Here is a 16,470-nt window from a genome sequence, read left to right as displayed (position 1 = left end):
AAAATAAGACACAAAATCTAATGTTACTTGAATTAAGAAAAACACACTTATTCCATTGGTAGATAGTTACACTTGTCAAGTTGAATCTACTCAAATAAAGTAAAATGTGCTTAATTTAAGTCATTTTAATTTAACTAGATATTGTTTTTTTTTTTTCAATTTGTATACCGTGGGGACTGAACTGAACTGAAAGCACTACTCTGTTAGAAGCTCCAAGTTAGACTTTAAATTAATATGAGCTTTTTTTTTTTTTTTTTTTTTTTTTTTTTTAACAAGATCTGACCAGGAAGAGCTGATTTAGCTGGAACTACAAAAGGTGAGATAAACTTAGACTAAGACTAAGACTTAGACTTTATTGATCCACAAGTTAGGGTGACCAGATTTTCAAAATAAAAAACTGGGACCTCCCTGGTTTGGGTTGGTTGGTAATAATAATATTGTGAAACGAATGTGTAAAAAACGTGACCAGATCAAGTTACATGTTAGATCTGTCAGGTTTTTGGGCAATAAAAACAACTATAATGAAATAAATACGAGATAAATACATTTCATGCATTACTGTGGACCACTGAGGGCACAGCAATTACATCTCCATAGAGACAAGCAGGTGACGGACCCATCACCATAAAAATTATATCGTACACCTTTAAAACACCACTATTATTTTGCTTATTTGGCTGTTTCTTCAGTCAGAGCTGTGTGTCGTTGTGAGTAGGTGGTGATAGATTTCTCAGGTTAGATAAATCGTCGACAGCAGGATTCAAAAGCACCTCTGACAGAAACAAAATGTCCACTTCCTCCCACTGCCAAAGTGACTAATCCAATGTCTGAGTGAGCCCACAGAAGACCCCTGTAAAAATACATACTGCTAACTACTTTAAAGCATGACATGTTTTTTGAACATTTTTGACAGGACTGGACTTGACTGACACCTGAAGTTCTGTTGCCCAGTGGCGTTTGTGTAGTTTTGTGTTTGTGTTGAGTGTGGAGAGAGTGGTGGGGTGTGGAAGTTTTTATTTTTTCAAGATTTATATTTTGTCTATTTTAGTTTGTGTTATATGTATTCTCAAAACGAAACGAATGAGTGAATGAATGAATGAATAAATAAATAAATAAATAAATAACAAATGCATATACTTAAAGGTACATTGTGTAACTTTTCTGGTGAAGGGACCCTCAATAGTTTTTCTCCATGGAGATATTATTGCTTTGTCTGGAATGTTTCACAGTATGGCATTAAACTTTTCTGTCATCATGTAGAGACCAAACCAAACCAAGTTACAGGTTCAGAGCTGTGGCGAGGCGATCCTGCGATCACAGTCAGAATGCCTGTTTTTAGGTATTTTGAGCAGTAAAGCCACCGGTAATTGGATAAATCAGTGTAACGAGAGCTGTTTTAAGTCAAATGGTGGAACCTTTCAGACAGAGCAATGACATCTCCATAGAAATAAGCAGGTGATGGACCCCCAATCAAAAAATTACATGGTACATCTTTAGCATAGCCTCAGTAATTCACTAGAACACTTAGGCTCATAAGACGGTCCTGGGTTTGATCCTTATACTGTGAAAATTGTGAACCCTTTCAGCGTCTTTCTCCAAGGTTAAGATTAAGGTTGGGGTTTACTTTAAATGCAGGATTCATTCTGTGCGTTTGACACATCCTTCAATACCCCTGAGGAAACATGTCAAGAGCAGTCAGATGCTTCAGTAGCTCATAGACCCATCTCCAGATCTTGAGCTGGGCTTCGTCAAGGAGGCTTGGTCAGGCTAGAGGGTTTTACCAATTGTGTGTGTTTTGGTCTGTTTTAGTTTCTCAAGATCTGGTGTAGGGTCTCAAGGCTGCAGTCATCCAGTGCTCCAAAACCTTATGTGGGGTCATAGTAAGCCTTGACAGTGTTTAACAAAAGAGTGTAAAATAGTCTAAAAAGAACACAAACAAAATCTCACTTTGTTACTCCTTGTTTTGTCATTCACATAAAAAGTAAATTGTATGAAAGAAAATTATTCATCTATAAAGTGTTTGTGCCACCACAGTCTGAATGAAACCGATGGGAAACACAGGTTAGAGCCAGCCCAGGGGTGTGGCACCAAATCCTATGCAGTTTAGGTAGTAGGAAAAGTTGTAGGCAGTTTGTAAACTTGCAGTTTTTCAAAAATATTGTTGTTAATTAAAATTAATTGACAGCACTGGATCTATTTTTTGTGGGATATCATGTAAATTTGGCTCTTGTGTAACTAATTGTGGATTTATTGCATTTCTAAATGAGTTTCTACTTAGTGGTCATACGACACTAATTAGGGTAGTAAATTTACTCTTTACACTGATGGTTTTACACTTTTTAGTGGCCAAATGACACCAAATTGGATTATAATTATACTCGTCAAAGTGGCCAAGCACAACTAAATTGGATAAAAACTATGAATTTCATAGTGGCCAATTAGCACCAAATTAGATTATATTTTTACTCTTTAAAGTGACTGATTAACACTTTATTGTGATTAGAATAAGAGTTTAAAGAGAGTTTAAATTATACACTCTATAGAGTTTAAACAGCACTAAGATTTAGTCTGTGACTGACAGATAAGAGTACATTTTTACACTAGTAGTGTTGGAATTTTAATTTTCTAGATTAGTGTTCAAATAAAACTCTGAGGACAGTTTTTTTTTCCTCAAATACAAAGATCAGATCAGATCAGATCAGTGTTAAATGTATTCCTAAAGTGCAACATATACACTGTAATTTTTGCTGTGTACAATATGCCAGTCCAGTGCCCATGTTAAAATCTCTACCACTGGCAATATGTATGCTATTCATAACCTGTTAGACCAATTTACTACAGTCCATTTTGTTTTTAGATAAAAATTTTTGTACCATTTTATGTCAAGCCAATTCTACAATTATAGCAGAACATAAAAACTCCTTCACGGTCACTGGTAAAGGAACACACTGCACTGTCTGCCACTGGGGTCCATCATGTCCCAGGCCAACCCCAGTCACGCACCCGCTCTCCTCTCCTCCTCTGCACAGATGTAGGTCGGAGAGTGCTGTAGGGCTTTTTTGCGCGTGTGTGGGTGCATTGCGCGTGTGTGGGTGCACTGTGCGCGCTCAGACGCAGACAGTGGGTGCGCTGGAGCAGTGATTGTGGCGCACGAGTTCACCGTCAAGGACATGTCCCGGGGCGGTCCGTCTCCCGAGCTGTCACATCACATCGGTTTGGACGGGACACAAAGAGGCCAGGCAGAGCGCGAGACCAACATGGTGATTTTACACATGGCCATAAATAAATTAAGAGCGTGTGTTTTTGTTTGGCGTTTTTTCAAAGGCTATAATTGTTTTTTGCCAACTAACGTCACGCTGGGCACTCAGAGGTTGCATAATTAATATTGTGGTGGTCGGTATCTAAAGGTATTTCCATGGCTTTTTACTGCCTTATAATGCAGAGAAAGTTATAAGAAATGGAAACTCAAAATAATGGATTGCTACTAATTTGGAGGGCGTTTTCTTTGGAGACATCAGAAATTCTGTCTCCTCACGTGGCTTTTAACATGTTAAATATAGACTGTGCATGTGAATTATACAGATCATTTCATTTTCATGGTCCCTCTTATTACCCACATCAGATTTGGCAGTTTGCATGTCATTTGGATCATTTTAAAGGTTCAGAAATCAGATAATAGCCAGATTTCAGTGTGCATGTAAACAATGCCAGTGTTGTTGTTCTTGAGCTTTCAATAAAAGTTATTTATATCTAGAAGTAGGATTATTGGCAAATACTCATTATGTGCCTTTTTATGTTTCCTTTCCAATAAGGAAATCTCCAACTAGCGAAAAAAGAGGCTAAAGAAGTGCTTTCTCTTTACATTGAGTAGAAAAACCGCATCACCATTTTCATACGATTGGCCAGCAGATGGAGCTAGAGCATTAATGTTAAGTATTTAAAGTATAACTTTGCAAACTTCAGTAAGTGACATCCTCTGAGATTAATTTATTTTCAATGGTGTCTTTAGCGTTTATAAATTACAGCATCAGGTACCAATGGTAATGTTCAATACAGATATGTAGAATAACAATGCCAAAAACAAAAGACATCAGTGCACAGTGAAATTTATCAACAAAACGACAAATAATTACTGGTATGGCATCGGTTGACATACAGTGAATATACAGTTCAGCCCAAATTTATTTATATCTTTGATCAGCACAAAAACTAAAGGGTTGGGTGATGATAAAATAAATACAATTTTAAAAAATCCTAAAATTGACTCAATAACACGATGTGGCATGATTTACATTTCAAAATTTACAAGTACTCATGGAAAAGATTTGAATAGTACTTTTTGGTAGAGATACACTGATCCAATACTGGTACTAAATATCAGCACTGATACTGACAAAATTGCTGGATCAGATATCTTTGTAATATTGGTTCAATCTATGTCCTGGTTGGACAGATACATTGATGTAATTAGTCAATTTACTGGTCATAGTCAGCCCAGAAAGACTCATAATGTTTGAAGTTTTATTTATACAAAGTTTATCTGTAATTACTTGAGTGATAGCATAATAAATAACAGATAAATAACACATTTGGATCACTTTTGTCTTATGTTAATTTTGTTTAAAGAAAATAAATACTGTTTTCAGTCATCAGTTGTCAGGTATCTTCATTTACTTAGAGTCAAAGTATCAGAATCAGTCTCAAAACTGACAAAGCCGGATCAGTGCATCCCTAGTTTTTGAAAACAAAGATTCATTTGTTTGTTTGCCTTCCACTAATTCCTTTAGGCGTCAATTTAGACACTGCTAACCAACCATTCCTTCTCACATTTATCCACTAGGGGGCAATACAGAATCATAAGTCCTCAGCACACGCCTGCAATTGTTTGGTGAAAGCAAAGAGAACACAATTTTGTACAATTTGAAACCTGAAAATAAGAAAAGTATGAATAATTTTGGGCTTAACTGTAAAGACAGAATGAGGATCCTGTGTGTTGTACATATAATCAAGTCTGCAAGCTTTAACATATCTATCTATATTTGTCTGTACAAGGACACAGCACATACAATCTAAAGTCCATGGGAGTATTATTATCATTTTCGATAGTGAGGCACTAAATTTCCAGCAGTCCAGTTTCTCCATTCTCTCTCTCTCTTTGTGAGGTCTTCCTGGTTCAGTCAATGTCCAGTTTGCATTGGATTTTAAGAGTAGTAAATGATTTCTGGGATCTGTCCGTCCTCCACTGAAGTGCCGTTGTTGTTGCCAGGGGAACTGAAGAAGAGGAACGTCGTCTTGGTCCCGTTCACCGACTCCTGAGTCACTTTTTTCAAACCTTTGGTGCCGTAATGAGAGTCTGGACCCTACAGAGAGTTATGGGAAAGATAAGAGTGGAATAAATCAGTGGTGTATTAGGAGTAGGGTTACCAAAAATATCAATATCCAAATACAAATTTATAGGGATGTAACGGTATCCTAATCTCACGGTACAATATTATCACAATATGGATCTCATGGTACGATATTTATTGTGATATTTTGGAGAGGCTGATATAATTGTAGATGGGACACTTTTTTGCTTTTAAAATACCCTCACAAGATTTTGGTGTGAACTATTTCCATCATAGTAGAATTCAAGTAAAAACATATTTCTGCGAGTTGTTTGCACTGAAATGAATCATGGGATATGCAGTTCCCTATATTTATAAACTGTTGCTACTATAAAACCATGTATTTAAGCAAAGGAACTTGTAATTCGATATATTGTGACAGCCCATGATATTATTGTGAGACTTTTGGCGATATGATATCACAATATTTCGGTTATTGTTACATTCTTACAAATTTATACTAAAACTAGTACTGAAAAAATATACTAATTTTCAATACTAAAACAATGACACTAAAGAACTAAATTTAACTTTCCTGAATACTTTTGGAATGTTGTTTTTTGCTTAATCTAAGATTATGTTAATCAAAATAAAATACAATTATGTTGTGTAATGAATTACTTTATTGTCTAAAATGTTTGCTACACTAAATAGGAGTGTGCAATAGTAACATAATTTTAAAAGTTATTTTCTACACAAGGTTTGGAGTTGGAAGATATTTAAAAAAAAAAATAAAAAATGAAGAGGTAACACTGGAAAAGAAATCAAATAAAAATACTGCCCTTAAGGGAGGAGGTGATAACTTTTACTTTTGTTATTATATTATCTTATTCTGATATCACATTTAAAATTAGGAACTGTGCAAAAATCCATCATAGTATAATGGTGCCCTAAAGATTATCCTGCATCCGACAACAAATGTATGTATAATAGTTTAATGAACTAGTTTAAATAGATCCAGTATTATATATATATATGTATTGTAGACTGCTTAATTGTGTGGCATAATTAACTATATAAACTGACCTTGAGAGTGGCACATGCCGTGTAGCTGATGTTGGGCAGGATCTCCACAGGCTCTTTAAACATGACCCTGAAGGTGGTAGCCGTTCCGTCACAGCTGAACCCAGTGTCGTTCTGACCCAGAGTCACACGTTTATCGCTCTCCATGATCTGAGGGACATCAATAAGAAACAAACAGTAAAACAATATGTATTTTACAAATCTTCTAAGATTTTTGTGCCTTTTTGGTGACAGCACGTTCCCCTTTGCCAATGAAACACAGTTAATTAGTCATTTTATTATCTTAAAAGTGCACTATGTAACTTTTCTGGTAGAGAGTCTGCCACCTGCTTGACTCCATGTAGAAGTTATTGTTTTTTCCTGGAATGTTCACCAGTATAGCATTTAATTGAACTATCTCCATGGAGACGAGCAGGCCACATCACAAGGCCAAGTTACTGGTCAGATTTGTGGAGAAGCGGGCCCACTCACAGTAAGAATGCATGTCTTTGCTGTAGTTTTGATAAATAAAAACACCTGTAACTGAATAAATACAAGATATATTTGTTTAATGCCATACTGCGGAACATCCCAGGCAAAGCTATGACATCACCAAGAGACAAGCAGATGGCAGGCCCTACACCAGAAAAGTTACACAGCGCACTTTTAATTCATGTTATGGGTTACTACAGTACTCCCCATTTGAAAAGTAACATTTTATACAATATGTCAATGAACACAAAAACTATTCACAAAATGTGCACAGACTCAGTTTAATACTGACTCTGATACTGACTCTGTTGAACGTAGGACAAAAAAACTAAGGTTAATAATATAACTTAGATTACATAATTTTCAGTTTTAGTCAAATAAGGGTGGTGCAAAAATGACAAAAGTTGACTCATTATGCTAAGCACTGTATGTGGGCAAGAGAAACTGAATTATGATTAAAAGAATAACATAAACAGCTTGCTCAGTGTTTCAATTACCTTGCTGTAGGGACTTCAGTTTAGAAATGTGCCCTCTCAGTCGAGTGTGTAGTAAAAACAAGATGTGACTAGAACCGTACCTGTATGTTGACCTGGTAATCCGTTGGCCCGTGTATTGAACCATATAAGCCGAAACCAACTATGGATATTCTTCTATTCACATTAAACCTAGAGACAAAAAAACAAACAAATCATGATTATTATAATTATTAGAATATCCTAAAGGCATGCATTTGGAACTTTTCTTACTGTGTGTATGCCAAGATAATCACAATACCCTTTACAAATATTTATACTGTTTTGTTTCTTGAATTTCCCTTGGGATCAATAAAATATCTCTCTCTTGAGACAAGCACCAATTTATATACATAGGTTATTCAAATTGATCCATTCAAAAGGCCTAAGAATCGATTGGAAAAATATGTAATGTATTGCGAGATTTGCAGCGTTTAAAATATAGGACTTCAATCAAGAGAATTTACAGTCTGAGAGAAGACTAATATAAACTGATTCCACTGATAAAGGGCATGTTACATAAATAATTTAATACATTTCAAAGGGCCTATATTGCACGTGTTGTTTTCTCATCACACACATATCTGGAGTTGTGTTTGGTTTCATTCACACATGTTTAACACACAAATCCTGCATATATGTACTGAGTTCTTCTCTCAAACTGAATACACTTTGTTCTACCTTGTGATGCAGGAAATGCACCACTGGCTTTTTGAACTCCATACACCTTCACTAGAATAATTTGGATAATTTCCTCCCTAGACAGGTAGCCGTTAACATGAAAACTACCACTTCATAACATTACAAGGTGGAACAGAGCATTTTGAGCTTTGGAGATGTAGACAGATTTATAATAAAGGATTACTCAAATCTGTGTGAATGAACATGATTACTTAAACATGTGTGAATGAAACAAAACATAACTCTAGGTATTTTTATAATGATGTAACAGCATTATAACATGACTTAAAGCTCACAAGTTAGTCATTTTGCATAATATAGGATCTTTAACAATACCATCCAAACTGTATTTCTGATTCAATTGTGATTAAACCTGCACACACATACACTATAGTAACAATCTAATACTAGACACAATAGACCATCTAAGACTGACCTGATTCTGTCGCTGGTGCCGCTGTACCCCCATCGGCTCTCCACCTGCTGGAACCTGTTAATGCTACTCTCCTCTCCACGGAGGCAGCAGCGTGGCCGGTCTATGTACTCGACTCTCGGTTTGGGGTTTACTGTAAAGTGTAAAAACAGATTTACCACCTCCCGATCGAACAATATCCCAGACTGGGCAGGCCCTGTTGCACAAGAGAGAATATGTGTGTCTGTGGATATTGAGCTGCAGCACTTTGGTTATAACAGTGACTTTGAGGAGATGGGCCTCATTCACAAAACCTCAGACAACACCAAATCTAACTTCCAGGACTGTGTAACTTTTTGATTAGAGGTCTGTCGCCTGCTTGTTTCTATGGATATGTCATTCGTCTGCCTGGAATGTTCCACAGTGTGACATTAAACAGCTCTACCTTACGCTTACTCAATTACAAATGGTTTTATAGCTCAAAAGTACCTAAAAAAAAAACAGGAATTCTGACTATGAGTGGGGTTATCTCTCCACAGATCTGACCTATAACTTGGTCTAGTTTGATCTCCATGAAGATAGAAATGTTTAATGCCATACTGTGAAACATTCCAGACAAAGCAATAACATCTCCAACGAGAAAAGCATTTAACGGAGCTCCACCAGAAAAGTTACACAACACAACTTTAACTGACAAGGTATTGATAATAATTTAATTCATAGTTTATTATCAAACTCTTTTTATTGGTTTACATTGTTTAGAAAAGGGAGTAACGGAAAAAAAAATATGCTAATAATTCAAAATATCTGACCCCCGTGGAAGACAAATAAGCAACAATGTAAGGCAAAAATGTTAAATGTGCACTGTGTAACTTTTCTGGTGAGATGCCTGTCACCTGCTTGTTGCCATGGAGACAAACGAGTAACACAACAGCTGAACTGATGAACATGGGGCAAGACAGACAAGACTAAAGCCATACTGGGGAACATTCTAGGCATAGTAATATCGTCGTCATGGAGACAACATACAAGCAGGTGGCACACTCTCTCCGAGAAAAGTTACATAGTGTGATAATGATGGAATGGCAGAGCTAAAAAAAAATAAAAAGGTTTCTGATGATAAATTAAAAAAACAAGAGAGCTTTAAATGGTGATGATGAAACTGGGCTTTGAAATGGATGGAGAATGAGTCGTGAATGAGGCCCATTACCTGAAATTAAACATGAAATGATTGTTAAACTTACCTGCAGCGAACTCCTCCACGGTCATGAGCGGGAAGCGAATGAGCGGCAGAGCTTTTCCTAAAACCTTCTGTTTGTTTTCGGAGGTGAGGGGAAGCTGTTGTCTGTAGCACTCGGCCTCAGCCCAGCGCACCACTGCCCCAAAGAGACGGTTCTCCCTGATGCTCAGAGTGTCCCTCTCCAACACAGCACATAAAGTGTCTGTACAAAGAAAAAACAAGAAGAAGAGAAGATATAAGCCTTAACCAATTAACAAAGACAACACATACTGATACACATGTCCAAGTAGAGGAGGCCAATATTGTTTATAAAAATAGTAGTTAAAGGAAGGCATTTCAAGTATATTGTCAAATTAAGCTACAAGTGATATTTTAGCGCTTTTGAGGTCATTTTAACAGTAACATTTACGTGATAATAGAACCTTCACCAAAGCATTTACTACCACATTTAAGCAACTCTCTTGTAGATAACCAAAATATGATGACGATTTGAAATAACATTTTACCAAAAAAACAAGGACAAACCAACACATTTAAAACATGTGCCAAGACTATATCAACAAAGTTATAAACAGTTTAAAAATAATATAATGTAAACATCTTAAGAGAAAAAACAAACAAACAGAAACTTGCAGAGTAACCTTCCAAAACACAGACATACTTCCATACCGACTATGAGTCAGTCAGTACATGTTCACATGATGTTGACACTAATTATAGTAACGCTCTGATGGATTGCTAATATGATAAAATTATAATCTGTACAGTAAAAGAAACAATTTAAACTGTACCCCTACCTCAACCCAAAACAGATGCTCAAAGAATAAAACTCTTACCTAGGTCAATATCTGTGAAGCCTTCTGCGTTTATTGCATCTCCAGTGCTTTTGTCTATAGTGTCCAAGCAGAGGCTCGCCAACTGAGGCTCATCAAATAATCTGGCCTATAGAAAATCACAAAAAACAGGAAAGAAATACACAGTTAAATACACGTAACTGTACAGTTTTTTATGCTGAATTCACAAAGCATTCACTGGAAACATATGAAAATATTTTACATAGTTGGGGTAAGCACAAAACCGGCTCAAGGCAGAACAATAGTTCAAGCATTTGAGATTCAAAACAGGTACTTACTACAAATATTCAAGACAGACATTGATACTTTAAAAAAACTGCATAGGACATGATATAAAAATGTAAAGCTAAATTTCTATCATGCTTTAATTAATTAATCGTTGCATTTATATGGCGGCTTTCAAAGCACCCAAAGTGCTTTACAGAGCATTATTCATTCACTCCAAACTCAGTGATGGTAATATACTATTGTAGTCACAGGTGCCCTGGGGCAGATTGACAGGCCATTGGCCCCTCCGACCACCACCGTAACTCACACACACACATTACTTTCATACTAGGCAACATGGGTGAAGTGTCTTGCCTAAGGACACACCAACAGTTTTGCCACTGGCGCCTCACTGTGGCACCTGGAATTCTGAGGCTCGGCCCTGCTTAGCTTCTGATGTCTTTGTAGTATATTTTTGCCTCCAGTTTTAATAAAACACTATGCAATAAACAATACACAGGATTATTATTGTTATATTTTAATAAAGTCTAAGCTGTGAATTACCTGAGTAAGAAGCATGAAAGCATTATCGGCTCTGAGATGTTTGGTGAGAAACTCCACACAGTGACTTTCCAGTGCAGGGACGGCGTACTTCTTTGCCGTGTACAGCGTTGTCATAACAGTCTCCGGACCAATATGGACCTCGTCAGAATACAGAAACCTAAAAGACAATTTATTATGTCATTATCATTTCCAATAATAGGTCTATGCATGAAATGGGAGTTGAGCAGAGGGAGAGACATACAGCAAAACTGACATAACTGGAAATTAATTGTCACAGCACTTTTCAACCTTCAAAAACTCAAAAGGCTTTACATCAAGGAACCACTCACCCATTCACACACACATTTACACACCAGTGTACAGAGACTCTGGGGGTCAGGTGGGTTAAGGATCTAGTCCAAGGACACAAGGACAGCATTCATCTGTGTCAGCTCCAACATGTTTATGTTGGGAACCAGATTCAAACAGCCATCCTTTGGGTAAGAGGACAAATATTCTACCAACTAAACTACTAAGACCTGTTATAATCTTGGTTTAGTCCCAGTTTTTATATGGTGTGTGGGTATTACATATTTGAAACCACTCCTTTAGGACTCCCGGGCTGAACTAGACAGAAATTATATTTTTTTCCTTTTTCAGGGTCATGAAAATCATATCAGTCTACCTGGGATCCTCTGCATCCCCCTGTCCTCTCTGTAAAGAACCTCTTCAGTATTTCTTTAGGTCCATAGTACAGTTTATAATCTCTAATCATTCTTCTACTCATGCTTTCACAGTCAGTTTGTCCACTCCGATTTTGTCACTCTGGTAAAGGTTCTCTTCTGTTATCTGATTTGTCAAAACATCTAAGACATTGAACTGCCTGTTTTGTTGCCATCCTCACCAGATAATCAACATCTCAAGCTATGCCTCCTGTACCATACATACACAGTCTTATTTACTTACTTTTTGTTTTTTTAATGCATTTTCAATTTTTGCTATAACTTTGACACACCCATCCCTAATGAACTTGACAAATATTTTAACAGCAGCTGTAAAATATGAGTTGTACAGGCGGTTCATAAGTTATTCATAAGAAATGATTTATGAGGGTAATTTCTTGGCTGACATAAAAAAATGTGACAGCTGCAGTCTGTAATTCATATAATACTGGTGAGATTTTCATCACTGGGTGGAGAATTACTGTCTAAGAAAACTTATGGAGCCAATAAAAAACACATCTGCGTGGAGAAGGAGGAAAACAGTGCCAGTACCATCTTGAGTTTGACTTTTCTCATTTACACAGTCATTGTAATTTCAAGTTTATCCGGCCTCTCAGTTGAGAAATTGTGCATTTATTGAAGCTCACTATAACTAGCTGTGGTTATGCACACTCTAAATCTGATTAAAATGACATGTTGCAAAACCATCGCACTCTTTCTGAGCATGTTTACTTGCAGATTTTGTAGTTCAGTTTGTTGTCATTGAAATAATCTTAAAAGGTAAATATTACACAAAATTTACTCATGTGAGCTTTTAGCCATGTTATAATGCTCTTACCTCCTCAAAAACAAATGTTTGAGTTAACCATGTTTGTCTAAAATCTCCAAAGCTCAAAATGCTCTGTTCCACTTTGTGATGCCATAAAGCGGTACTTTTCAAGTTATCAGATACCGTTCACCTTTAGTCCAGTAGAGATGAGCAATTCCAGTGCTGAAGTCATCCAAATTATTCAAATGAAAGTGTACGGCGCTTAATAACACAGTGGAGGACTTCCTGTATAACCACATGACATCACAAGGTCGTCAGAAATCTTGTGGTTTTTATATATTTAATATTTATTGTGATCTTAGCCAAGTGCGATGAATGAATTTTATTAATTGTAATGTTTATGGAACAAAGCCATTCTGCACTGGAACACTGTAACACTTTATTCTGTAATTGTGTTTTTATACATGTCTATTGTACATAATGTGGATGAATGAAATGCGGGACCTGCATCTCAAAACTGCAAAACAAATTTACCTACGGGTACGAATAAAGCAACCTAACCTAACCTAACTTAAGGTGGAACATTGTTTTCCGTTTGAGAGAAAAAGTTTGCGTGTTAAACATGTGTGAATGAAACAAAACACAACTTCAGGTATGTCTGTAATGAGGAAACATCATTATAACTTACATCAGAAAGTTGACCTCCTATATAAAGATGAAAGCTGAAATTTTCTATTTTATTACTTACTTTTCAATTTTATTTTTACTTGTACATATGCAGTACATTTATATAATTATGTCTTATTTTATACCTGTCTCTTGCTACCTTTTTTGCAACTTATTTAGAATGTATTACTACTAGGGATGTAACAATAATTGAAATATTGTGATAATGTATCGTCAAAAGTTTTACAGCAATACCGTGGGCTGTCACAATATATTGAATTACAAAATCTTTTGCTTAAATGCATTGTTTTATAGTAGCTTATAACAGCTTATAAACATTGGGAACTACATATTCCATGATTAATTTCAGCGCAGACAACATGAAGAGATATGTTTTTACTTTCATTCTTGGGATTATGACAGAAATAATTCACACCATCTTGTCAGGGTGTTTTAAAAGCAAAAAAAGTGTCTTGTCTACAATTATATTAGCCTCTCCAAATATCGCAATAAATATCGTACCATGAGATGAATAATCATATCGTGATAATATTGTACTGAGAGATTTGGATATTGTTACATCCCTAATTATTACCATTGACACTTTTTACTCTTTGTTATTATATTATATTGTGATGAGTAAGCTACCGTGTCCAAATATGTGGATCAATAAAGTTTGCATAAGTCTAAGAAAATAGCGTAATATGGGTCCTTTAAATGTGAATAAATCAGATAATAATAGATTTTGATGTGCATGCAAACATACCCAGTGTTGTTACAGTGTCGTACCTGAGCAGGGCTAAGAAGGCGGCGGGCTCCACATCGGGCAGCTCTATCTCGGCTGAAGTTGTGGCCATGCCTCCGTTGAACATGGCATCAAACACGGCACTGCCCGCGGCCAGCACGAACTTATGCGCGGGTATCCTCTGGGCCTGCCTGCCTTTGCCCACTATGAAGCGCACATCACTGAGCAGCTCGTTGTTGAAGAGGAAAGCAAAGCGCTCCTTCAGAGAGCTCTTCGTGGCCTGCCAGTTGTACATGGGCTCCCGGTGAAGGCCGTGAGCCGGGGGAGAGGCGGGCGGCCCGGGAGCAGCAGCAGGAGCCTGAGCCGCGCTGGAGCCGCAGGAGCCTGGGTCACTGTGGTTGGAAGCTAAACCGCTAGCTCCATTGCCAACGCCCCCGGCTGTCGCCATTATTATATTCTGTCTTTATCCAGAAAGTGGCGGAGACACGAGTCGAGCAGTGTCCTTAAATCTGATCTTTATTTACGTCGCGTCCATCGCAGCAGACGCCATCACTCCTCGATGTTTTGTTAACGCACCCGGAAGAGCGCATGCGCACAGGTCTTTAGGCAGTTTTGAATCAATCTTTATTTGTACCAAGAACAAAAACAACAACAACAAGGTGACAGAACATAGATGGTCTATGTGACAGACAGAAAATAAATATTAAAATAAATCCAACTGTTAAAAATAATAAGAGCAGTAATATCCCTAAGAATTGTGTGCATTTATTTATACATAATTCTAAATTACAGTACATAAAAAACAACATTAATTTACTATTAGTCTATATGCTTACCAGTTCCAATCCATAATAATTAGCCTAATTAAAATGGAAGCAGCGACGCCTCTGGCCAAAAGTATATCACATCCGTAGTGGTTTAACACTATAGCACCATATAGAGCAGATCTGGCCCTTTAAGGACTTTGTGGCCACAGAGTTCTTCCAGACGGAGACACAAGAGTCACGCTGTACAATATATTATTCAAGTAAGAGTACTGTCTGTCTGTCTATAAAAGCATTGTCTAAAAACTCTAACTACAGTTCTTCATTACAATTACGCATTACATTAATAATAATAATAATAATAATAATAATAATAATATCACTATCACTATAATATTACTATATGCAACTGACACCTGGTGCAAAGTTTAATGTAAATACTTGTAATTACATACACTGTGAGGGTGACATCACTGATTTGTTTTATATTTATCCTGTAAATTGTATATCTGATTGTCTATGTAAATATGAGTATATCTTATAAATAAATAAACTGTGTCTGAACTGCATATATATTTTGTTTTTCATTTTTAACTGTAATTAAATATTGTTTAAATTATTTGTGTATTTTCTTTCCTGCATTAATATTTTATAAAACTTTGTTAAAAAGTGATAAAAGAGATACATGAGCACTGATTACAATAAAGTATAAAACATAGTGAATAAAGTGATCAAATGGACAGAGAGGCAGATGGGGGTGTGGTGAACAATTTTGTTCTCCAAAGCGTAGTAATGCGATAATGGAAGTGAGGCTATTACATTGTTGCTGACCCTCTGAAAAACCTCTTGTTGACCCTCCAGGTTTATTTGGCTGTGTTGGTGCAAAGGTCCCTATCTGTGACCTGAACTGTACAGTATGAGCCTTTTTAGATCACAAACAAGGCATCACCTGTCGCAAAATGTAATAAACACAATGCAGTCTGTCACAGCATCAATTGTAAACTGTTTTATGATATAATGATCAGCTTAGGGTGACAAGATGTCCCTGTTTACCTGGAACAGTCACAGTTTTGAGCCCCGCGTCTCCTGTCCCAAGAGATTTATCGGAAACCAGTGATTTGTCCAAGAAATGTCCCAGGTGTCCCTATTTTTGACCAATCTGATCCCTGCCAACAGTAAAGACAGGCATAAGTTGTAACTTGTTTCAGTAAAATACAGAAAAGCTGCTTAAAAATGACCAAAACACAAAGAAAATGTGATTATACTAACTCATATGTTAGTCATGAATGGTCTATGCATAACAGTTTTCCTTAATTACACACTTGTTTCACAGTTTTATTATTACCAACCACCAAAAACAGGGCATGTCCCAATTTTTTATTCACCCTAGATCAGCTGTATGTGATTGTCTAAATAATTAATGCTCTAATACTTAATTTGGCCTTTTTAAATGCACAAACAATGATAACTAACT

At 36.6% G+C, this 16,470-nt stretch overlaps 1 protein-coding gene across 2 annotated transcripts; it reads right to left on the bottom strand.

The window, feature by feature from the left end:
* Positions 1–4,090: 4,090 nt before the first annotated feature.
* LOC110172860 (BTB/POZ domain-containing protein 1) lies at positions 4,091–14,821 on the bottom strand. Of its 2 annotated transcripts, none has more exons than XM_020938808.2 (8): positions 14,277–14,821; positions 11,352–11,508; positions 10,563–10,668; positions 9,731–9,928; positions 8,511–8,703; positions 7,459–7,546; positions 6,414–6,560; positions 4,091–5,360 (listed from the first exon to the last, which is right to left on the bottom strand). In XM_020938808.2, the coding sequence occupies exons 1-8, from the start codon at positions 14,678–14,680 to the stop codon at positions 5,202–5,204; spliced, it is 1,452 nt and encodes a 483-aa protein (XP_020794467.1). In that variant the 5' UTR covers positions 14,681–14,821; the 3' UTR covers positions 4,091–5,201. The 2 variants fall into 2 exon arrangements, with proteins under 2 accessions (XP_020794467.1, XP_020794468.1); XM_020938809.2 differs by having other exon boundaries at positions 8,511–8,640.
* Between the last annotated feature and the right edge of the window lie 1,649 nt (positions 14,822–16,470).

This window comes from Boleophthalmus pectinirostris, unplaced genomic scaffold (assembly GCF_026225935.1).
Source record: "Boleophthalmus pectinirostris isolate CB_2022bp ecotype Guang Dong unplaced genomic scaffold, ASM2622593v1 HiC_scaffold_19, whole genome shotgun sequence".
Classification (NCBI taxonomy): Eukaryota; Metazoa; Chordata; class Actinopteri; order Gobiiformes; family Gobiidae; genus Boleophthalmus; species Boleophthalmus pectinirostris.
The sequence above is the reverse complement of the archived record's forward strand: the minus strand, read 5'-3'. Positions and strand labels throughout refer to the sequence as shown.